At 41.8% G+C, this 24,731-nt stretch overlaps 1 protein-coding gene across 1 annotated transcript in view; it reads right to left on the reverse strand.

The window, feature by feature from the left end:
• Positions 1-24,731, reverse strand: part of DNAH14 (dynein axonemal heavy chain 14) — a 134,568-nt gene that overhangs the window by 11,422 nt on the left and 98,415 nt on the right. Inside the window, exons 62-76 of the mRNA XM_088667057.1 lie at positions 24,591-24,686; positions 22,406-22,546; positions 21,584-21,799; positions 20,900-21,127; positions 17,854-17,975; positions 17,239-17,483; positions 16,017-16,468; positions 15,723-15,918; positions 12,990-13,199; positions 11,945-12,042; positions 7,593-7,752; positions 5,129-5,339; positions 3,173-3,275; positions 2,577-2,804; positions 990-1,187 (exon numbers count right to left, since the gene is read on the reverse strand). Coding sequence (XP_088523183.1) covers positions 990-1,187; positions 2,577-2,804; positions 3,173-3,275; positions 5,129-5,339; positions 7,593-7,752; positions 11,945-12,042; positions 12,990-13,199; positions 15,723-15,918; positions 16,017-16,468; positions 17,239-17,483; positions 17,854-17,975; positions 20,900-21,127; positions 21,584-21,799; positions 22,406-22,546; positions 24,591-24,686 — 2,904 coding nt within the window. The remainder of the gene's footprint in view (positions 1-989; positions 1,188-2,576; positions 2,805-3,172; positions 3,276-5,128; positions 5,340-7,592; positions 7,753-11,944; positions 12,043-12,989; positions 13,200-15,722; positions 15,919-16,016; positions 16,469-17,238; positions 17,484-17,853; positions 17,976-20,899; positions 21,128-21,583; positions 21,800-22,405; positions 22,547-24,590; positions 24,687-24,731) is intronic.

Consider the following 24,731-nt stretch of genomic DNA (forward strand, 5'->3'; position numbering starts at 1 on the left):
AGAGACAGGTGCATTAAGATGCCTGTAGGTGAGCTATGTCTCTGCAATGCAGAGCTGTCCATGCAAAACAAGTCTTTTGGACTGAAATGTACAAAACAGCCAAAGTAAGAGTATCACATCTGGCACTTAGACCCTTTTTGACTACAGTTTTATAACAGGAAACTGTGGTTAGTTTAAAATTACAGCAGAAAGTTTTTAATCTCCTCCTTTTGCATGCAAAAGAGGGACACAGGTGAGAAGGGAGGGTAAAATGTGATCCTAAGTCTTGCTGTGGTGCATGCACATACAGTAGTAGGAAACAGTGGCGAAGGAAGCCGCTCAGGCACCCGGAGCGGCAAACATGACGTGCACCCAGGGGTGGGGTGTCGCTACGTAGTGCGCATGTGCGGCGCCACTACGTATGACACATGCGTCATGCGTAGCAATGCCGCACATGCGCGCTACGTAGCAGTTTGCCGGCGCCTCCGGTCCAGCGCCATAAGGACAGTGCCAGGATCCTCTGCTTGCGGCTGCAGCTGCGAACAGAGTATCCTCCACATGCGGCAGCGGTGGCGTGATGGCGGCTTGCGCCACCACGGTGGGGCGCTGCCTTGTCACCCCTCGAGACGTGGCACCGGGAGCGCACCCCCCCCCATTGCGACACCACTGGTAGGAAACCATGATTTCCTGTTAGGGCTGAACCAACCCTTTATACAGTGGTACCTCTACTTACGAATTTAATGTGTTCCGAACGCACATTTGTAAGTCGAAAAAATTTGTAAGTCGAATCCCATAGGGAGAAAAAATTCTTAGGTTGAAGGAACCCTATCTAAAAATTCGTAAGTAGAAAAAATCCTATCTAAACCGCATTCAAGATGGCGGACGGAGCTCTGTTCGTGAGTAGAAACATTCATAAGTAGAGTTATTCGTAAGTAGAGGTACCACTGTATAACAATGTACAGGTTGTTAAAGTGCTGTAAAATAATGAAAAAATAAATGGCTTCCCCTACCCAATCAATAGTGTAAGCAAAGTCCTTCTGCAATACAGAAGGGTTATAGAAATTATCCAAAATGTTAAGAATGCACCGACGATCCCAATTATCAGTTACACGGCCTCCATATGTTACTTCGCCAGTCATATAACGCAGTGCTTCCCAAGGAATCTTCTTTTGATTCCTAAGAAGAATCTCCAGCACCTGGATCGAAATCTTGGGAAGAAAATTTGAAAAAAGGTATTTTCTATTGTAGCATTATTGCTGTGGTTATGTATTGTCATTACATTTCCTTTTTTACTGAGACAAGCACTATGATCCAAAGAATGGTGCGACTAGCTCTGCCTCCCAGGAGAGCTTTGGACTTGCGTGTCCTGAGGTGTAACTATCTGTACCATATGATGAACTATTTTTGAAACTGAGATGAATTTAAAGAACAATTAAAGACATAGAATGAGGGTGTATTGCTTAAAGGAAAAAATATATAAAAGCCACAGAAGGCATGCCCAAACTATTATACTTTTCTGAAGTGTTACTTTATATCGATATCAGACTACATGAAGCACTTCTAGGTGTAAATTCTTCATTCACTAGTCCTTTTGCTGGTATTGTAAACAAGACATGTATTTAGTGTCTTTTGTGGCTGGGTCTTGTCATAGGTATGTCCAAGGGGTGTGCCCAGGCATTCCCTAAAGTTTTTTTAAAAAACAACTACTGGGGATCATGGCAATGAGGTGAGTAAAGGTGAGTAAAGAGTACAACTCACAGGGAACTGGGGGTGGGGGAGGAAGAGGCAGGAGGCAAGAAGCACACAGATAAGAGATGCAGGCAGATTTAAAGGTTTGGAAAGGACCTAGAATGGATTTTCAGCTTCTGCCTGTGTCTGCCTCTGGATTGTGGTGGTGGAGTGACTGGCTCCAGCAGCAGCAGTAAGTGGGGAGGAGGAGGAGCAAATCATCCCACCACCGCCTTCAGATACAGATGCAGGCAAAGATCAATACTGGCCTTTTTCTTCTGCCTGTGCCTTTCTCTTATAGCTCTGTCTCCACCTGAGCTCTGCTCGCCACCTTCTGTGGAGAGAGATCCATGGGGGTGATGGGATGCTTTTGTAATGTGCAAGCAAAGAGGAGAAGGAGCATCTTGCCCTTGGCTTCATCAGATAATTACAGTGAGGTGACTGAGGAGTTTAAGCCCATCACACTAGGTGAGCGACATCTAATTCTCTAGGACAGGAAGATGAAGAAACTTTAATCTGTTTTCATCAATTTTGGCTAGTGCATCTGGTTCAAGATAAAAATAATCAGAAATGACTGCATCTATACACTTGGTTACCACTACAGCAGAAATTTGGTATTTTGTTTCCATTGTTTAAGCTGGTACTTATTAAGTACACATTTAGTGTTAATTTTAAATAAATAAAAAATTCATTTCTTTATGAATAGTGGGTATGCCTTGGCAGTTCCTTGCTTCTGTATCTGCTAGATTCATGGAGGAGTAGAAGCACTACTAGGCACAGTTTGGAAATTACGGTTATAATAGGTATTATTTTAAGATGATACTATTTAGAATCATGCTTTTATTTAGATCTGCAAGACTTCCTCTTACCTCTAAATCTGAAGAATTAAATTCATATGGAATGTTCCAGCCCAAAGCTCCATATTTCTTTCTTTCATGAACTACAGCACTGAAGAAGCACAGACTGAACAGTAACCTTTTCCATGATGGCCCACAGGTGGTGGTGTTGAATACAGCTTCTGTTACTATTTCAGTACCACTTACTCCAAATGTTTGAAGCAGTGTTCCCTTTAGTCCGTGGGGAGGTTCTATTACAATCTTTAGAAAATAAGCAGGACAGTTTATGAATAAAACAAGCAGACTTCAGCAAAATAAATAGTGAATCACTGAAAGATTATTGTAAATACATTTTATTACATGGAAGTTCTCTGAAAGCAGCTGGACTTTCCTTTAGCTGGATGTAATTCTGAGACAGGTATATTCAAGTCCCAGTGAAATCAACAGAGTATAAATCTTCTACCAAGATGTTGGTTAATTAGCTTTTAAAATACGCTACCTTCCCATAACCACAAGGCAGCTTATGTAACACAACCACTCAGGTGTGCAGGCCAACTGGTTGTTTGAATGATTCACCTCAAGGCATCTGAACCATCCCCTCTAATTGAAGGGATTACTTTAAATCTTACCTTAAGGCCCTTCCTCAAGATAGGTACAGGGAAAGATGGATCTGGTGTTGAACTTAACCAGAGTCTAAACTTGGGGTCTATATTTGTCTGTGATCGAGTAAATCTGCAGATAGAACAAATTTTGTAATACCACCACTGTCTAAAAACAGACTATGAAGTTGTACTGCACAGAGTTCAATATTATTTAACCAAGAATTCATCTTTACAAGAAGTGGTATAACAACTACTGTACACATACCTACAAAAGCAGTTGTATCTCACAATCCCCTTACATATAATTACTACTACTTATTTTTATTATAATAAATTTAAATATTGCTTATTTGCCAAAGTGGCTTCTGAGTGGTTTACAAATGTAAAACCAATTATAAAAATAGGTAAAGGGACCCCTGACCATTAGGTCCAGTCGTGACCGACCCTGGGGTTGCGGCTCATCTCGCATTATTGGCCGAGGAAGCCGGCGTACAGTTTCCAGGTCATGTGGCCAGCATGACAAAGCCGCTTCTGGCAAACCAGAGCAGCACATGGAAACGCCGTTTACCTTCCCGCTTTGAGCAGTACCTATTTATCTACTTGCACTTTGATGTGCTTTTGAACTGCTAGGTTGGCAGGAGCTGGGACCAAGCAACGGGAGCTCACCCCGTTGCGGGGATTCAAACTGCCGACCTTCTGATCGGCAAGCCCTAGGCTCTGTGGTTTAACCCACAGTGCCACCTGCGTCCCTCAATTATAAAATTATAAAAATACATCCCACTAAAAGAGTGTAACAGTTAAAACAGCATTAAAAGTGTTAGAACAGGAGGAGCTCTTCAAGAGCTGGCACAATGTCAATATTGATGGGGCCTCTTGCATTTCAGCAGGGAGACCATCACATAAAACAGTGAAAAAACATCTCAAATACAGTGTAGCTGTATCTCTCCACCTAGTCAAGCATATATTATTTCAACCTTCGACTCCAAGGGCCAGGTCACAAAAACTAACAGCATTGATTCTCTTCATACCATCACATGTTGAGGTAGGAAACTGTTTAGGAAGGCTTAAGTTTGAAGTTAAACTGCTTGCTTAACATGGGGACATTTTGTGTGATTTTCCAAGTAACTGTGACAGTGTAAAAATTAGTAGTAATGAGGGATAGAGAACATTGTAATAAGATAAACACTGACAGAATATACTAGTCTTCCCTATAGGGAACTGCATTCCAAATATGAAAATTGCTTCAGAAATGTGGAGAACTGGATTTAAAAGTGAAAAAAATGAGAAACCGAGAAAACAAAAATTAACAGATCCTTCCATCCCTGTGTAAGAGTAACCCTTCTCAAGCAGATCAAAGTTTATCTTGTTTTGCATTCTGTTCTCACACAAACCAACCAGATAGGTAGTTGTCAAGCAAGACATGAGTGCTATAGCACCTCCCACTCATACTCCCAGGAACTGGTGTTCAGAGACCTATTACTTCTGATAAGGGAGGCAATATATAGCTAATTGATAGCATTTTCTTCCATGAATTTGTGTGATCGCTTTTTAAAGCCATCCATCTTAGATCCTTGATCTAAGTGGAGAAAATTGTTCAATATAGACTATTCCCTATTAATTGAGTGATAGTCAGCATAATTCCCTAGCAGTAATTCAGCTTCAGGCCAGCTCAAAAGAACTGGTGAATAGCTGCAGAACAGGAATGAGCAACCTATGGATGTCCAGATGTTGTTAAGACTCTGACTCCTATCAGCTTCAGCCAGCATACCCAATGGTCAGGAAAGCAGGGAGCTCTGAAAGTGGTTGACAATGAGAAGGCAATTAATAAATCAAATGTAATAATAATAATAATAATAATAACAATAATAATAAACTATATTTGGTTCCTACAAGGCAAATGGTGCAGTAATGCCAGCCTACCCTGGTCCTCACTCATCTGAACAAAACTGCATATACAAATAAATGCTAGGGGAAAACACTTACGATTCAACAATTTTGCAGAGTCTGGGCATGAACGAAGCTGCAAGATGACAATTCTGGAGGAATACCCACTGTCCCTGCAGTATACTTGATTTATATATCAAATCTTCAGCTTTGCTCCCTTGACCACGTCCCAGAGATATCATTTTCACATGCTGTGTACTTCCTTTTATTTCCTGGGCAAGGCGTAGAAGGAGAGCTGCAATATCCACACCTGTGTAGCATACATAATAATACTGTACTGTTTTATTTCCACATCCAGAAACCTATTATATTGGGTCAATGAAAAGGTATGCATATAATACTTTAGGTAAAATGTATGCTGCTTTACAGAAGAATGAGCAGACCTAACATAGTATTCTGTATTGCATCATTAACACGATGTCACAGGAATGAAATGACTAGATGGTTTCAAAGGGGGAAAATATTTTGGCATCTCTCTTTTGTGTTTGCCTGCTATCAGTTTCAGGCTGTTTTGCACAAATTTACAGTGCACACTTACTTGGAAATAATAGACCTCAGTGGGACATATCTGTGTAAACATGAACATGATTCTGCTGTAGAAACTAAGTAGGGTAATGCAGAGGTATGGGCCATCTATAAAACAAATAAACTTTTCAATGCAATTTATGCCATTGTTATACACTTTACGCTAACATATTCAAACCAACTAAGTGACTATATTAAATTTTATTACTTTCAATTGACTAGTAAAAACTAGCACCAGTTAGATTGGGCAATATATTTTCTTCCTATGTTTTATTCCTATATACATAAAAATGTAAGGCAGTTGTCATGCTGGAGTTTGCATGGCCATCAGCAGGCAGCCACACCAACTCCAGCTTGACAACTGAATAGCAGGCAGGCAGGGGAGAGAGCAAGCAAGCAGTGTGAGCAGCAGGTGGCCCAGGTGAACTATTTAATGGTGTGGGGACAAGGGCGTACCCACCACGGGGCAAGTTAGGGCAGCTGCCCTACTCTAGAAGCAGGGCTGGTGGGCAGAGGCGGAGCACAGCCCGGTGGAGCGCGAGTTCGCCATTCCCGCCGCGCCGCGCCGCACCCTCCCTCCAGCTCCCCGGCGCGCCCTCAGGCAAGGCCAAGCGTGGCGGGGAACCAGAGAGCGCGGCGCGGCGGGAACGCTGAACTCTCGCTCCGCTGGGCTGGGCTCCGCCTCCGCCCACCAGCCCTGCTTCTAGGGAGGGGCACAGCCCGGCGGAGCGCAAGTTCGCCGTTCCCGCCCACTTTGTGGCCCCTCCCCTTCCGTGCCTTGGCCCCTCCCCTTGCCCCCCCCTAGTTTTGATCCTGGGTACGCCCATGTGTGGGGAGGCACTTTAGCAAACCACTATCTGAAGCACCTCTCCCTCCTTTAAATGGGGTGGGGTCTGGGGTGAATTGGGGGGGTGCTTGGAGGAAGCTGGCAGGGGATGTTTGGGTGAGCTGGGAGGGGTTGGGTGAGGTGAGGTGTAAAGAGAGAAGAGTTTGCTCAGGTATAAAGGGAGCAGGGATTGGCCAGGTGTCAGGTAAGGTGGTTGGCAAAGGGGTTGGCAGGGTTGCCAAGTGGAGCAAGCAGGGTTAGCTGTGCATGGTATACTCATATAAATATAGAGAAGGGCAAAGCAATCAAACCCAACCCCTTTTACAGAACTGGCGCTGGATTAGGTAGAGGTTGTCGCCATCCAGAGGGGGTCGACAGCCCAGCTGGCTAGCCTCCAGCTGGATCATGCCCTTCCAGCCAACATGCTGGACGATCCCCCAATCTCTGGAGCAATGTAGCCAGTGACTCAGACTTCAGAAGTCTGAGTACACTATATTAGCAGCGCGCTGCACGAACAGAAGCGGCGTGGAGGGGCTTGTGAAAGCATAATTACAAGCAGATTTATTAAGCTTAAATCAGGACAAAGAAAAACATGTCGTCTCTCTTTCATCTCCTCAGAGAGAGTCTCCAAAGCAAAAGCTGTACACAACGGAAGTTCCCAGCAGACTGTGCTGGAAAGTAAACAGACATGTGACATGTAACAATCTCACACGTCTGCTCCTTAAGGTGGAATGGAATTTCCTAACAGAGGTGACCCTCTGCCCAGCTCTCCCAGTTTAGCTGGACTCCCACTGGCCACTAAATTTGCAAGTGGGTGCAGTGTTCTGAGAGTAGGGCTGAACTGCCCCAGGATCTGCTGGATCTCAAGTGTATCTTACTGTCATAATGTGAAGGCATCAGGTCTGTGCACTGTGTCAGACTGAAGCTGGTGCAGTGTTTGGGTCCAGATTTGGCCAGATTGTCCTCCCCTTCTCTCACTGCAGTCTTTGTGTGTGGCAAGGCCGTGAATGTATTGGTAACCCTGCTACTCTGCAAAGCCACATTGTGTGTGTGTGTGTGTGTGTGTGTGTGTGTGTGTGTGTGTGTGTGTGTTAGGATTGTACCCTAATCCAGAAAGTAGTTTTTGCACACTCATCCTTTATAAATGCTCACCTTGAGTATGAATGAGAATTATTGGAGTTATGGCATTAGATTCTTCTTCATATACTGCTTTCAAATTAATTCCTTCAATCTGAAGATAGTAATTCCCCAATTTCTCAGCTACAAATGCATGTACTGCACTAGTTAAGCTTTCTAATCGAAGAACTTTTATCTATTAAAAAAAATGATAATATAACTGAATTCATGAAGGATATGATTCAGCAAAGCGAAGCATCTGTAAATTCCATTGAGTTCATTGTGAAAACACAGCACATGCATCTCTCTCTCCCATTGAAATACATGCAACTTAAATGTGCTTAACTGTGACTGGATTGCATCTGAATTCCGTAAAACTATCACTTCCTTAATTGCTGTGAGGGAATTTGTGTCCTCAAAAGCTAAAAATATTTGCAAGCAGAAGCTAAACATAAAGTGATCCCTATTGACTAGATTCCACTAACAAGTACTGCAACATATAAACATAGGAGCAACCCGCGAGATCAGGCCATTGGGCCATCTAGTCTGGTATCCTGCTCTCACAGCGGTGACCAGATGCCTGTGGGAAGCCAGCAATCAAGATTTGAAAACAATAACATTCTCCCCTCCTGTGGTTTTCAGCAACTGTTACAGTGGAACCTCGGTTGTCAAATGTAATCCGTTCTGGAAGACCGTTCAACTTCTGAAACGTTCACCAACCGAGGCGCAATTGCCAGTCAGCAAATCCCTTTTAAGAAATGGAGAACCCCGCCTCGTTCGACATTTGAGGCGTGTTCGAAAACAGAAGGATTCACTTCCGGGTCATTGTCGTTCAGGTTCTGAATTGTTCAGCTTCTGAAGTTTTCAACAACCGAAGTTCCACTATATTCAGAAGCATCAAAACCCTGGCCTCTAACTGTTGAGACAGAGCATAGCCATCTTGGCTAATAGGCATCAACAGGCCTCTCCCGCATGAATTTCTTTTAAAGCCATCCAAGCTGGAGGCCATCATTGCCTCTCATGGGAGCCAGTTCCATAGTTAAACTATACACTGTGTGAACAAGTACTTTATTTCATCTGTCTTGAAACTTCCAACATTTAGCTTCATTGGATGTTCACAAGTTCTAATGTTACACGAAAGGGAGAAAAAACTTTTTTCTATTCACTTTCTCCATGGCATGCACCTATATATATATATATAAATGTAAAGAGGGCACGTGGGTGGGTGTCCACTTTTCATCGAAACCGCTTGCGTTCAAATTTGGACACAACGGGCTTCCGGTTGACCGCGCCATCTTTGCTCAGACGGGGGTCCGATCAGCGGAGCGGACCTCGGCGCTTCAGAGGTGGAGGGAATTGCTCCAGCGAAGCAAAACCTCCTTAAAAGCCCCAAATCGAGCTTTTTGGGGACGGATTTTGCCTGGCGGCGCCAAAAGCGGGCTCTCTCCTCCCCGGATCGGCTTTGTTTAAGCCCCCGAGAGCGAGGAGGTGAACCGCGGCGGACAGGCTGACACTGCTGCTCTGAGAGCGCGAAGCTGCGAGTCTGGGAAGTGGAGGCGGCCGATTCTTCCAAGAATAATTAGCAAATGAATAGACTGTGAGTAATTTGGATTGTTTGGAATTTAAATTAAGGCAATTTGGATTTGGGAGAGAGGGGGAAAAGAGGAAGCCACCCCCCCCCACGGTAACATAAGAGACAGTAAACAGAAACCCGAAGCCGTAAACAGAAGATCTTAACTTAAAAGGATCCCTCAAAGGCATCAAAGAGAATCTCCCCTAAATGCAGGGTGAAAGGGGAGAGAGACTGTGGTTGTGAGTGCCCTGCAGCAAGAGGTAAAGACTAAGAAAAACCTTTCTTTTCCTCGGGAGCCGGCAGCCCAGACAACCCAGTGAGTTGATTAGGATTTATAAGTCAATTTTTATTTCACTGTATTTCTGAACTTTGTGGAAATTCTTTTTTGGTTTAAATGTTTGTGAAATGTGAGTTCGAACTTTATTGTCAATAAGACTTGAAGAATGCAGCCAGCTTGTTAAAATGGAGTCGAGAAAATAAACTGTGATCATATTCCACCCCACGTGACAAGTTTTGACCTTGGCAGGATTGAACTATGTCAACAAAAAAGTGTTCCCCTGAGTTCCAGCGGTCTGTTTTGACCTTAATGTGGGAAACAAGAATAGAACTATGTCAAGAGGAGACAAAACGGCAAGAGTTACAGCAACAATTTCATATGGTGATGGCAGAATATGATTTTCTAGAAGATGAAGCTTTTGAAACTGAAAAAGATGAATGTGAGAATGATAATGATGGTGACTGTGATTTGGAAGAAAAAGATGAAGATGAGGACTGTGACGATTCAACACAAAATGAAGCACACCATGAAAAAAATGATGACTTTACTCTACAAAAAGTTGGATGGAGTGCCCTGCATTTGAGGGGGGCACGATTGGTATTACTGGAACTCCAGAACACCCACAGGGAAGAAGGAAAAAATATGCAGAGAAGAGAAGAAATTCAGGGGTCTTGTATGGTGGCCTGGATGGCAAAAGACTGTAAACAGGGGGTGGGGTGAAGGGAAAGTGATGTTGTGATTATAAGGATGGATTAACAGGTTTATAACTGGTCTGCTGATTATGGAATTTGCTGGATTGGGGGGGTGGAGCTGGTAATCGGGGATGTAAGGTTAAATTGAGAATAGTTATAGTTTTAAAAGTGAATGGATTTTGGAAAAATGTGAAAATATGGAGGCTTATAGAGGGAGTAAAAATTAGGCACGGGAAGATAAAATGGGAGTTTGATTTTTCAGTGATTTGAACATTAGGTGAAAATGATAATAATTGATTTATAAGTTGTATAAGATATAAAGGTGTATTTTTATAAAGTAAGAAACTGTTAAAGATGATAAAAAAGGGATGAAAACCGGGGAAGGGGGGGGGAGGGGAAGCCCACAAAATATGGTTTTACAATTATGAATGTAAGAAATTTTTTTTCTGTTTTGTACTGTTCTTTTTCTCTTTTCTTGCTCTTTCTTTTTTCTCTTTTTTCCTATTTCATTTTTTTTCTTTTTTTGGTATGACAATAGATGGTTGGATGGATGTCCTCCTGCGTACTGCCCTGGTTTGCTGGAGCTCCCTGGTGGCAGGGGGGGGCTTTGGGGTCAGGGGAGGGGGAGGAGGACAGAAATCCAAGCATAAAATGGACCATCTCTGACTGTTCACCTACATGAGATACTTCTGTGGCAGGGGAGGATCCATGTGGGTGGGTGGGAAGGAGGTGGAAAAGGTGTTTATGTATGTACCGTTTTCTTTTTTGCAGTTTGTAAAATTAATAAAAAGTATGTTTAAAAAAAAAACAAATTTGGACACAACGTCACATGCGAATATGCGAGGGATCATATACCGTTTGCGTAGACAGATGTCACACCTAGGGCAGGCAAAACAGGTAAAATCCAGTGTTTCTGAACACAAAAGTCAGACAGCCAGGGGTGCTGGGAGCACAGGAGAGGTTGCACAACAGCGGCCTCTAGCGACAGCTATGCTGGTACTGCACCTAGAAAACTTTCCCTCTCCACAGCAGCTTGGCTCGCCTTTGCAGACTGGATACGTCATGGGTTAGGACAGGGTGGGGCCAATCACAGGGATGAGCCAAGGGTGGAGGGAAGATGAGGCAGGATAGGTCATGGGTCGGGACAGGGTAGGGCCAATAACAGGGATGAGCCGGGGTGGGGGGGGGAGGGGCTGGGATGACTAATGGGTCAGGACAGGGTGAGGGCAGGGTGGGTCGGGATGGGGTGGGGAGAGTCACAGGATGAACCACAGCAACACGTAAAACATTTCAACAAAATGAAGGGGGACTCTGAAGGTAAGGGGAGTCTGAAGAGGGACTCTGAGGGCCCATTTAACAGACTAAGCCACAGCAACACGTGGCCAGGCCTGCTAGTAGTTTTATGAACTTACATCATGTCACATCTTACTTGACTTTTCTCTAAGCTAAATACACTGCAATCTTTTAAAGATGAAACCTCTGCAAGGACATCTCCTTGTGCAATTGAACTTGCCCCCTTCTCCTTCCTTGTGCACCATGTGGAAGGGGGGGGGAGACATTCTGTTGAGCAGGGAGAAATCCTTGTACTGATGGAGCATTTGCTATAGCACAAATCCTCCCAAAAGATACCAAGTTGTATTCAATGTATCACTAAAGTGAATGATCTGTCAACACATAGATTTGTTCTTGTATAATAAAACATTCTCCACCTCTTCTTCCCCCATGGCCAAATCTGTTCTGGGGTGTTTCAGAGGAGATTTGGGAATAGTGGGTGGGTGGTGGTGGAATAAAATCCCATTGTGCTAGCAAGATTTTAGTTGAATACTTCCCACTTGATTTTACTTACCAAAATAAGTCTTTCAAATGCAGAAAGTTTCTCCCAAGGGAAAATGCAAGGTCCACTCTCCTCATCATCACTTTCTCTCAGTACTTCTAATTTTGGGTCTGTAAGAGATTAAATAGTAATTTACAACATTACTGAAACTTTGAAACAGTTGAAACCATATAAAAATGTTGCAACTAATTTGTAACTTTTATACAGCCATATAATGGAATAACATAACTGCCAGGATAAAAGTGAAGTGTGGTGGTTCTCAAACGTTTCCCTGAGCCACACTTTCAGAATAAAAATTTGCTCACACCACACCAATTTTTAAATTGATAAGAAATACACTGGAAAACGAAAAGAGACAACTCTTAGCAGTACTTGATTTATAACAGAGACAGGAGTGCCTGGCGTGCTATGGTCCGTGGGGTCACGAAGAGTCGGACACGACTAAACGACTAAACAACAACAACAAAACAATTACCTTATAATATGACCAGAAAGTATAAAACAATGCAGCTACATAAAAACATGAACCATTCTCCAAATATAATTATAAACGAGCCTCTTAAATATGTACCTTACTGTAAGTATGTATACAAACTCAGTGAGAGGTGTGAGCTTGCTTTAGCTGGGTAATCTCATTTATATTAGGTCTAATTTGAGACAAACAAACTCTCAAATCACCCACACAAATAAGCCTTTCTCTTCTCTACATATATGTGTAACTAAAGACATCACAATCTCTGTTGTACCCCTATTCCAAAGGAAACATGAACCCCAGGTAAGCACCAGGAACCCCTGGAATCTCACACCACTCAGAGATTGGGGTGGCATGCAACATTATAAAAGCTTTTTGTGGACTGGAGTCTCACTACATCAGGTGCATGGATTGTGATTCTAAGTTGTCAGGTGCAAATTTCCAATGCTCTCTCATCCAAAGGAAACTAAACCCGAGAGCATTGCTACTTCAATTTTTCATGGTTTGGGGACACAGGTAGTGTTTTCAACAATAGGTTAGAAAGGCATGCTGGAAATCAACACATAGTTTTACATCAACACTTACCATGCCTTGATGACACTGGTCTATAGCCTGTACTGATCAAATTATATACATCCTGACTATTTAGAAAAGCTCTCCATTGCTGAGAATTTGTTGAAAGGGAATCACACAAGAGGCTGAATGCTGGCATGCGAGTGCTCATGTACCTGCATTCTTTCCACATCATGTCAGTAATCCAATGGAGTGGAGGAGTTTTCTTGAATGCACGTGAACCTAATTGAGGAATAAGAATTATATTATACATTTAATAAGTGTACATATCTACTTTTGAGATTTTCACCCAGGAAAATAAATACCGGTATGGTCATATTATTTTTAGCTTCATAAGTAACTGACAAGAAGACTTGCAGTGCAGTCCTGGAATGCCTTATATTTAAGTTCAATGGATTTCAATCAGGCCTGCTCGCAGATAAATGGGTATAGAAGTTGTTTCTACTCAGAAATTGGCCGTACACAATATAGCAGCAGTATTCCATTTATATTACTTCCACTTTGTTTGGACTTTTGTCAAAAACTACACCACAATGGGGAAGATTCTAACACTTGTTAAATTCAGAATTGAAGTGGAAGAGTTCCTTAGTAGTTCACCCCAAATCTTTATAACTATTCTTTAAAAATAATTTAAATCACTATAAATGGAAGTGTCTGTCTACACGTGTCTCCAGACTGTCTGTATTTTGAAGGAAGGATTCATACCTGGGAATTTAGGTTTTCACAATTAAAGTGGATTAAATCACTCTGTCAGCCCAGTGCAACAATTTCTTTAAAAAGAAGAGACTTTATGGTGTTAGGATCAATGAAAGATTAATGGGGTGGGGAAACAGCCACAACACATCAGAATGAATGCTCAATAAATACCAGATATAATCTAATCTCTATGTGAGATTTGTGCAAGGAATTAACGATAGCTCAATATATTGGAGGAGGCCCACAACTACTTTTTTGGTAGCTTGTCCTATGGTCCTCTAACTGTTGTTTTTTAGTTCATGGATGGCAGGAGTGCCAAGTACAGTGGTACCTCTGGTAAGAACTTGATTCGTTCTGGAGGTCCGTTCTTAACCTGAAACTGTTCTTAACCTGAAGCACCACTTTAGCTAATGGGGCCTCCTGCTGCCGCCGCCGCCGCCGTAGCACAACTTCTGTTCTCATCCTGAAGCAAAGTTCTTAACCTGAGGTATTATTTCTGGGTTAGCGGAGTTTGTAACCTGAAGCGTTTGTAACCTGAGGTACCACTGTATAGGGGGTCCTGGGGGCTCAAGCATTCACAAAACGTTTGTTCTGGGGGCTCAGCACCCACACTGCAGAGCCTCCGACACAACTTCTGGTGCCTCGCGAAGCACCAAAAGTCACGTCTGAGGCATTGCAAAACCTCAGATATAGTAATCAGGAACCCACATAGTAATCATTCATCAGAGTCACTCAGTTCAGATCTCTGCTGAGGTATGTTTACCCTTCAAGCAGCCCAGAAAATGGTGAATTCTCCCACTCTGTCTTTCACCCCTCCTCTTCTCTACATGCCTCGTGAAAGCAGGCTTAAATCTCCCCCCCCCCCAATCTGAACTGGAACTTAACCCTTGTTGTTCCTGTGAACTCCCTGGCTCTATATCCCTCCCTGTCTGTTCCTCTAGACCAGGCATAGGCAACTTTGGCTCTCCAGATGTTTTGGAACTACAACTCCCATGATCCCTAGCTAACAGGGCCAGTGGTCAGGGATCATGGGAGTTGCAGTTCCAAAACGTCTGGAGAGCCAAGGTTGCCTATGCCTGCTCTAGACTGACTTCAACAGCTCTCTCCACATTATCTCTCTCGGGCACACCTCCTCCTTCCTCCAACCCTAAGTCTCCCCCTCCCTCTGGGGAACTTGAAACCTCTGGCTCATACCTGACACCTGGGGCCCAAGTGTTTCTTCCATCCCCACAAGTCCATGATTTCTGCATTGCAGGAGGTTGGACTAGGTGACCCTTTGGGACCTTCCATCTCTACAGTTCTACCCATTGTAGTGCCTTTACTTGAGTTTAGAAATTAGAAAAGGGCATGCCTAATTAGTACATTTCTGAAAAATGAAAAACAGAGAATTTTTTCTCTGATTTTTCAGTTTCCATCATTGCCAAATTTCATTCTCGCTTGTAGAGCCAGGAAAAAACCCTGTATTTGTAGTACAGTGGTACCTCGGGTTACAAACGCTTCAGGTTACAGACTCCGCTCGGGTTAAGAACTTTGCTTCAGGATGAGAACAGAAATCATACTCAGCGGTGCGGTGGCAGCAGGAGGCCCCATTAGCTAAAGTGGTGCTTCAGGTTAAGAACAGTTTCAGGTTAAGAACGGACCGCCGGAACGAATTAAGTTCTTAACCAGAGGTACCACTGTATAACAGATTATTTAGATCTCTAATGTGAGGGAACAATGGAAAGATATTGCACTGGACTCAGGCTACCCATGGGCAGAAGCTGCCTGTGGGACGTTCTATTTGAAGAAGGGGTATAAGCAGCGATTTGCTGTTCTGTGCCACCTGAAAAGGTACTCTGAAGGATTAGAGGACCCTCCAAACATTATGGGGGTGGTGCTGGGGACTGCAGGGGAAACAACATATATCAATTATCTCCTTTTGGGAGCTTCCACTGATATTTGTCTTTTCTGCAAGTAAAAGGAGCTGTTTTAGAAATGGCAAGTCTATTTCTGAGAGGTGTATGAGAGTACAATTTGACCTATACATTTACTGAATGTGGCCTCCTTTACCAAAAGTCTCAGAGTCCTGTGTGTCCATAATATTTGCCATTATGCTAGACTGAAGGAAGAAGTTCCACTGATTCTCTGGTATAAATCCAAGCTTGTTAGTAAGTAGATTTCCATCATATTTATTTTTCATAATTGCTGTACACATCAGAAAAGCAAAGCATAGCTGATTCTCACTGAACAGAGCTGAAGAAACTCTCTGTTGAATAAGAAATTTAAGAACAATGAAAATCCATTATATTTTACAGATACTAATATTAGCCAAAAGTCATATGTGTAATAAATTCAGGTACACACCTTATAAACGTTTTTTGTTAATTTCTCTATTATAGCATTAATATGTCCTTGGAAACTGTCTGCGATACTCTCTGTTTTGTCCTCATCTTCTATGGGGGGAAGCTTGATGGGAAGTCTCTCTGATTGAGTCCTAAAAACTGGCCGAGGCTTAAAAATTCTTGTGGAACTCAATGAAACTCCAATTTTTAATTTGAGCATGTACTCTACAGAGTCTTCAAAGATCTTATGAAACCACTCCAGGGGAAACTGATACATATAGTTGATATGAGAAAGATCTGATACTACAAAGTAGAGGATGGCACCATGAGTTGCAATAGGAAGATAGCTTTCACGCAGTGCCTCTATTTTAACTTCTGTTGCTGCAGATGCTTCAACACGCTCAAAAATTTCTGTTGAGGTGATTTTAGATCTTTGCAAATTGTCAATAAGGTCTCCATCATCTAGAATATGTCCTACAATTTAAAGAAAGTTTACTTCATTTGTGGTATAGAAATAAATCAAATAATGCATTATTGATTAAATATCTACTCTTCTGTAAAAAAAAATTTTTTTTAAAATAAACTGGAGTGTAATTGTGGATAAATCTAGTAAAAGAAGCAAGGAACTTTTATGCTGCTCTTTAGTTACAATATCTCCCAGTATGGCTAAAATAAAATCCATAACAGTAATAAGCAGGGTGAACAAGAACATCAATTAAATTAAATTTAGCAAATCAGAACAATACAACTATCAGATTAAACTGAACCCAGATGACTAGGCCTGGGCAAGTACAAAAGGTCCAAATTTGGTGTTAGATACTACTGCCCTAATATCAAAAGGCAGGAGGGATTGGAAGAGGGTCTCTGGGCTGATTGCAGTATTTGGGCAGGTTTGTGTGGGAGGTGGTCCTTTAATTACAATTAGAACGGTTTACAATTTAATTTGCACAACACTTTATACAATTAACTCATACTCTTCCTTTAAGGAGTTCAGAGCACTGTTTTAGACCCACGAGGTAGATTAGGTTGAGGGCTTCATAGCTGAGTGGGAATCTGAACCTGAACATCCAAACTAACATTCTAGCCTCTGCATGACACACGGAAATCATTGCAGATGACCGTATCCATGTCATTTCCTATAAAGAACAATTCATTTAATTTGTAACTTATTTAGTTACAGGTGCCTATAATTTGTTCAAAACATATGGATGACATTTCGAGGATTTCTGTACATTTTTCATTACCATCTGTTTTTTGGAGAAGCCTAAGTGACTTTTGTTCCAGTTCACGAAGTGTTATTAGGTCAGCAGCTATGCTTTCTAGCAACCCACAACGCCGGTGTTCAACCTCTGGTTTCTCCTTAATTAGAACAGTAGATAAAAGCTGATCTTGCAAACCTTCAAATGTTACAGTGAAATTTATCATTGTCACAATACTGCATATTGCTGGCAGAAAATGAGGGTTGGGTTTTTGTGTTGTCAAGTATAATCTGAAACAACAATTAACAATAACATCAGGTGTGAGGAAAGTTAAAGCCATAGCTGAGTCAAACAAATATAGCTAATTTAAATATAGTTAGTTTCAAATTACATAAGTAAAAAATTATATAGTGGTACCTCGGTTTAAGAACAGTCCTGTTTATGAACGTTTTAGTTTACAAATTCCGCAAAACCAGAAGCAGTGTCCCAGTTTGAGAACTTTACCTCGTCTAAGAACAGAATCCGAACAGTGGAAAGGCAGGAGGCCTCATTAGGGATAGTGTGCCTAAGTTTAAGAACGGTTTCGGTTTAAGACGGACTTCTGGAACGCATTAAGTTCTTAAACTGAGGTAACACTGTATCACTGAAAAGAACAGTTACCTGAAGTTTTGGTTGCACTCAATTTCAGAATCTCCTATTCTAATGAAGTCTTGCCCTGATTTGTTGTAGATTTCCTTTTTTAAGATTGGCTTCATATTTGAATCCAGTGTTTCACTGAAATCCTACAAAGCACAAAACCAGTCTTAAGGTGCTTAAACCTGAAGCAGTGTGTGAAGGTGTTGACATCATAACTTCATTTATCCCCTCAATCAGAATACCCTTGCCCACCCATCTTTTTCACCTTCTTAGGATGAGAGGACAGGGTAGGCTACTTTTACTCCACAGCAGGCAAGAGGGGAGTGAGGATGAGAGGACAAGATGAAAGAGGTGAACAGGGAGGTGTAGCAACTTCAGAACAATCTCAGAGGATATATGGATCATTCCATATCAAATGATCCATCCTTTTTACGTTATGCCAGTTACTTCAGGCATTTCTTTAGAAAGTTATTCAATTAAAAGTTATCTGAAAAGCTAGTCAAACTGATATTACAGTTTGAAGTCTTGTTTATTCTGTTATATTTTACTCCAAGAAGACCCATTTATCCTAAATAGAACCCAAAAAGGCAGAAGTTTATGTACAAAATATTTTTAATATGATTCCATTGAGATCCCAAGATGAAATTTTGCAGGTAGATCTTAGAAATATTAAATCAATACATTTTTTGAAATTTTTAAATCATATTAATTTTTTAAGAGCTTTAAAAAAGTTTCAATTTTGTAACTTACATTTACAATTTGAAGTAAGTCCATCATGCGACATATATTAAAGTCCATGATGTTCTGAAGCGATTGGTGTTTTTAGTTTTGATGTTTCTCAATTCTGAGCTGAGCATTTAAGGTTTCTGTGTAGTCTGGCAAGGCCAAAATTGTCAGTTTTTTTTAAATTTCAAACTCTCATAACTCACAAACGGGATGAGTTTAAAAGTTAAAATTTTAGATTTAAATTTAGTTTTGATCATTAAACAAGTGTAAAAAATATTAAGAAAATTGCATGACATGAGGTAAAAAAGTTGGATCACTTGATATGGAATGACCCATATGATGCAGCAACCTTTCTGAAATAAAGCAACCCTGGGGCTGCTCAGTGCCTGGATAGGAACCCCATGTACAGAGTTTTAATACAGAAGGTAGGGTAAATATGAAATAGTGGCTTTAGCCTCAGCTTAGTGCAAGGGCTCCCAAACTGTAGCCTGTGGATCACTGGCGGTCAGCAAGCTTAATTTAGGTAGTCCACAGATCTCTGTGAAGAAAAAAAAGCAGCAGCTGTAAATAGTGGCAGAAGTGGCTGCTCCAGGATAGACCAGAAGCAGGAGGAAGCAATCTGAAAAGTTCAGCCCTTCTGCTGAAAAACCTAGGCTAGGCAAAGTGCTTGGAGGCAACTTTCTATGTGTGCGAGGTGAATTAATGGAGCTGTTGGGGACACGGGTGGTGCTGTGGTCTAAGCCACAGAGCTTGGGCTTGCCACGGTTTGAATCCGTGAGATGGGATGAGCTCCCCTTGCTTTGTCCCAGCTCCTGTCAACCTAGCAGTTCGAAAGCACACCAGCATGATTGATAAACAGGCACCACTGAATCGGGAAAGTAAACGGTGTTTCTGTGCACTCTGGCACTCGGCATGGTGTTCCATGCGCCAGAAGCTGTTTAGTCATGCTGGCCACATGACCCGGAAAAGCTGTCTGCAGACAAATGCCGGCTCCCTCAGCCTGAAAACGGAGATGAGCGCCATACCCCACAGTCGAATTCAACTGGACTTAACCGTCCAGGGGTCCTTTACCTTTAAACTAACAGAGCTGTTTAGTGATTAAGGAAATGAACATGCCCAGAGATTCTTTCATTCTATTTATTGTATTTTATTCTAAAAACCATGCAGCACCTAGTACAGTGCATTACAATTGCTACAACAGGCAGAAAAATAATCAGTTATAACCCATTCTCAAGTAACCCATGGGGAAAAGGGTTTGGGAACTAGTGACTATGGGAGGAATTCAGGATTAGGCTATGATGAATGTTCCACCTGTACAAGCTTTTCAGCTTAACGGATGAAACAATCCCCCTTCTCCTCTCCAACATGCTGTTCCACTGTGTGTGTGTGGGGGGGGGTTCTCTTGCCCCCCCAAGCCAATTTTGGATGTGCAAGGGGGATGAGGAGAAAGCCCTGTTGTGCAAGCAAAAGTCCAAAAGGAGTCTTACAATGAATTTCTGTTTGCAGATCCAGGCAGAAGACATTCTTGTTTAGGTATGACACCTCCTACTGGAGAAATGAGGCAGAGTCTTCTCAATCCTTTTGCCTCTTCTCCAAGTGGAGGGGTCATAACTGTAGGCAGATTGACTGACAGAGCAAACCATTTCTCAACTGCTAATCAATCAGAAGACGGAACACTAACCCTTACAGGTAAACTAAAAGGACTGTAGAACTGATATTTATGACAACCAGAAAGAAAGACAGAACAGGAAGGAAACTCGGGGATAATACTCCAGATTGACAAACCTACAACCACCTATGTAAACCAGAACCTTTTAGCCTCCAGGCAGTCAAACAGAAAAGTTCTTCGGTAGGATAGATCATCAGCCCCTGAATCAAGAGATCTTGTGGACTGGAAGTCACCAAGGGGACCACACCATCAGATTGACAAGGTCCAGGAGCCAAGGCCTCCTTGGCCAATGAAGGGCAATCCACACCCCTGCCCCTGGAGATGGAAACTGAGACACAAAAGTGTCTAACTAAGCACTGTGCTTGGAGGCAAACAGATCCACAACTGGCTGACCTGGCTGCCGAACCGGCTGCTGAAAGACTTAATTGCCATTCTGTCTCACTGATGACTATGTGGCTCAACCAGTGGTTGTTAACCTCTGCCAGATGTCTCGTTTTCAAGCTGAGCCCATGTCAACAGTTTGTCAGTTTCCACCAGCAGTGCCTTTGAATAGGATCCTTGTTGATTGGCATAGTAAGTATAAGCTTGTATCTGGCATTGCTCAGGAATTCTAAGATCCCCCTAGACCAGTTTATATAACAGTTGAGTGATCAGACTCAGTGGAAGCTGAACTACCTGTAGTAGGACTGATTCACCAAGACGCATAGAGTTTTCAAGTGTTCTAAAATAATGAGCATCCGTAACACGAATTTGGCGTAGTTTACCACTCATTTGACTTATCCATTTGTACGCTTGTCTTTCTGGATCAATTAACAAAGGATAACGTTGTCCATACATAATATGTATAGCATTTTCTGTAGAGTACTGGTCAAGTGGCAAGCCTGCATTTTGCCACTTGCGAACCTGTAAAACATCAATTTTTAATACGACTATTATCAACAACAATATTTGTTCCACAAATGATTTGAGTGATTCTGAATAATAACAAAAGTAGTATGATCGCTTGAATAAATCCCAAAATATAAAATATAAATGACAGAGGCATACTTTGGTATTTCAAATTTCAGGGTCACCCTGTGTGATACCAAAATTTGGCATCCCCCACCTCTTGTCTTCAATTCTGTGCATGCACTATGATATAGTTGTGAAGATCAGCTTGGCATCCAAATGGGGGGGGGGGCTGGTTGCACTGCCCTAAATCTACCTCTGCAAATGGGGCCTTTACCTAGTTAATTAGGTAGTGCCTCAGCCAGCAAAATTAGACTCTCTAAAAAAAACCCCACTCTCCTAAGAAGTCTTTTAATTTAAATTTCAAAGAAAACCATGGAAATGTCATTCCCTCTGCCCATGTATTACTACCTCATTTTTTTCTGTCATGCAATTTACTAGCGAATAATTTGGAGATACTGGAATATTGCTTTCTTTGCAGAGTTTCAGACAGTCATTCACTAGTTGCTGACGATATGATGCTGATAATACTCCACTATAGGCAATACACGCTGCTGAAACAAAGGCATCACCCACGATTCCCTCCAACCTTTGATCGAAATTATTAACAGATTCTTTCCAGCGTTCCTAGGATATAAAAAAATGTTTAGGGCCAAATATCATTGAGTACTGGAGAAACTGGTTTGTTTAGAAAGTATAGCACTTGCAACATAATAAACCTATGACTTGTCAGTACCCAGCACGTACTATAAGTGATTTCATAACAATATTTACACTTGTGTAGATATTTATGTTGGGAGTATAAGAAATAGTTTAGTGCTGTGGTATTTGTGGAAAATGCTCTCTTCCTACATTTGAAGGTACATAAATAAGCAGTAATGTTTTTTAGCCATTCTTCTCTGCTTGGATTTTGGAATAGCAAGGATTTTTCCTTCTCTGAAATTTATCAATAGCTCAGTGAACAATATACAGTACCTTGACACCTGAAAACAGCCCTAAAGCAGATGGTTAAATGCCCAACAGCTCCGTTACTCTTTCCCCTTTATCCTAGGGCTGTGGTGTGTGGCAATGCTGGTGGAAACAGCTAGCCTCTGATGGCAAATACAGAGTACTACTTCTCCACAAGAATACGGGAGGTTATATGATATGGAAAAGGACCAACAGAAAAGACGGTCTAAGACAAGTAACAATGAAGCCTAATTTTAATTAGAGTCAAACAGAAAGAAGTAATACCATTTCATCCTTCAGAGCTGTGCTTAACACGGATGCACAGTGTAAACGGCGTGTTGCTTGATCTTTTCTAGCTGCTAGCATTTCTTGCTCAGCAATACTTTCTCCAAACCTTCTTTCTAAATTTTGCTGATGTTGTTCAATCTGAGGAGTTAGAAATTAAAGGAAAACATACTATAGTGGTATATATTGCTGTTATATATCATACTTTTTCTTTATAGCTCTTTCTTTAAAAACTTACATGAGGGCTCCTATCAAGGTACTAGATAAGACAGCAACTACTTGGTTTCAATTCTGCTATACAGTCGTACCTCGGGTTACAAACACCTCGGGTTATGAACTCTACAAAACCGGAAGTATTTTTGCCGCATGTGCAGAAGCGGCATGCACGGTTTGCACATGTGCAAAGTGCGAAAATCATGAAAATTGCGCTTTGCGCATGCACAAAATGGTGCTTCGGGTTATGACCATTTTGGGTTACAAACTGCATCCCGGAACGGATCATGTTCGTAACCTGAGGTACCACTGTAATTGGGTCTATACATTAAGACAGGTTGCGTATCTGTAACTGTTGTAACAGACATGTGCAATCATAGTTGTGGGTTCTGTGCAGAGCAATGCTTGGAGCTTTCTAAAGCTACCGGTAGGTGAAATAGTTTGGGCAAGAAGCCCATTCCCAACCCCCTATAAGCATGAACAAAGGGGCATAGCTCCAGTCTTTCTTATAGTGGGGTGGGAGAGCTGGAAAAAAAAATTCACATCTGGCAACCAAGGCACCACTTTGGTTTCAGATAGTCCATGGGTAGATAAGTCTACAAAGCCCAGGACACAAATTTTCACAGCCCTCTAGCAGCTATGGTGGCTCATTTACCAGAAGTAATTTGTGTCCCGGGCTTTTTAGACTCATCTACCTAGAGATGCAGTTTGAAAGCATGTCAAAGTACAAGTAGTTAAATAGTTACCACTCTGGAGGGAAGGTAAACGGCATTTCCATGCACTGCTCTGGTTTCGCCAGAAGTGGCTTAGTCATGCTGGCCACATGACCCGAAAAAACTGACTGCGGACAAACGCCGGCTCCCTTGGCCAGTAAAGCGAGATGAGCGCCGCAGCCCCAGAGTCGTTCGCGACTGGACTTAACTGTCAAAGGTCCTTTACCTTTCTACCTTTGTACTATCTGAAATCAAAGTGGTGCATTGGTTGCCAGATGTGAAATACTTTGGCATTATTTTCAGCTCTCCTACCCCACTATTAGTTCCTAACAAATCACTGCAGCAGCTATAAGGGAAGCACCAGAGTAAGAGCAGGTCAAATGCAACACCTGCAGCAGATAAAGAGAATGGTGTCGTGTTTCCTCACTGCAGTTCCTTCTCAGAGTCAGTGAAATGCATGGATGGGAAGAGGTAGATGGGTCGAACTAAGCACTGATCATTCAAGGGCACATGATAAAAATTCAAAAAAGCCAAAGCACCATAAGATATGCCTGCCTCAAAGGCATTTGAAGAGAGACACCATATATACCGTAAATTATTGGTGATGATTATGATTAGCAGTAGTAGTAAATTTGTAGGACTACACAGAGATCACAGAGGAGAAAGAACACAACATTGTCTCCCATTCTACTTATCTGCAATTTTCTCTGCTTGTTATCAAACTGAGCTGATTATTTATTATTCCTGGTTTCTACTATTTCACCCCCTGTAATACATATCAATCTTATTTTCTTAAAAGTTTTGGTATCCTTGCTAGGGAAAAACAATTAAATTTTAAAATGTATATGTAAAAAGTGAATTATTTATTTAATACCCATATGTGAATATATCATGGGAGGGGGAATGGGTCCTAGGAAAGCTGCTCTCTTCATACAATCATTATTCGTACCCACACTCCAGTCCCCAGGTGGCCTTTGTCTTCACTTATTCACACCCTTTAGGGAAGACTGAACCTAGAGCAGAACATTCTAAATCCTCATTCCCAGGCTAGATATATCTCTGAGAAAACTCTATCCCTTGTTACCCTCTCACTCTGCTCCAGCTGAATTACTTTTTAACAAATAAGTAGACAGATTTTTGCCTACATAAGATTTTTTTTTTAAAATAAAACAATATATCCCAAACTGAGACAGACACAAACATTGTTATTTAACAAGCAATATAAATTCTATAGTATATAACAAGTAGAATTCTTTTACCAGCACTAAACTTCTTTGTTTATCAGTCAATTTTTCATATGCACGTTTTAGTAGCTCCTCTGCTTCAGCTACCTTCAATTGTTTTGGCTCTACAAACTATATAAGAAGATATATTTATAATTCAGCTTGAAGGAAGGAATA

This window comes from Zootoca vivipara, chromosome 3 (genome assembly GCF_965207765.1).
Source record: "Zootoca vivipara chromosome 3, rZooViv2.hap1.1, whole genome shotgun sequence".
In the NCBI taxonomy this organism is placed as follows: Eukaryota; Metazoa; Chordata; class Lepidosauria; order Squamata; family Lacertidae; genus Zootoca; species Zootoca vivipara.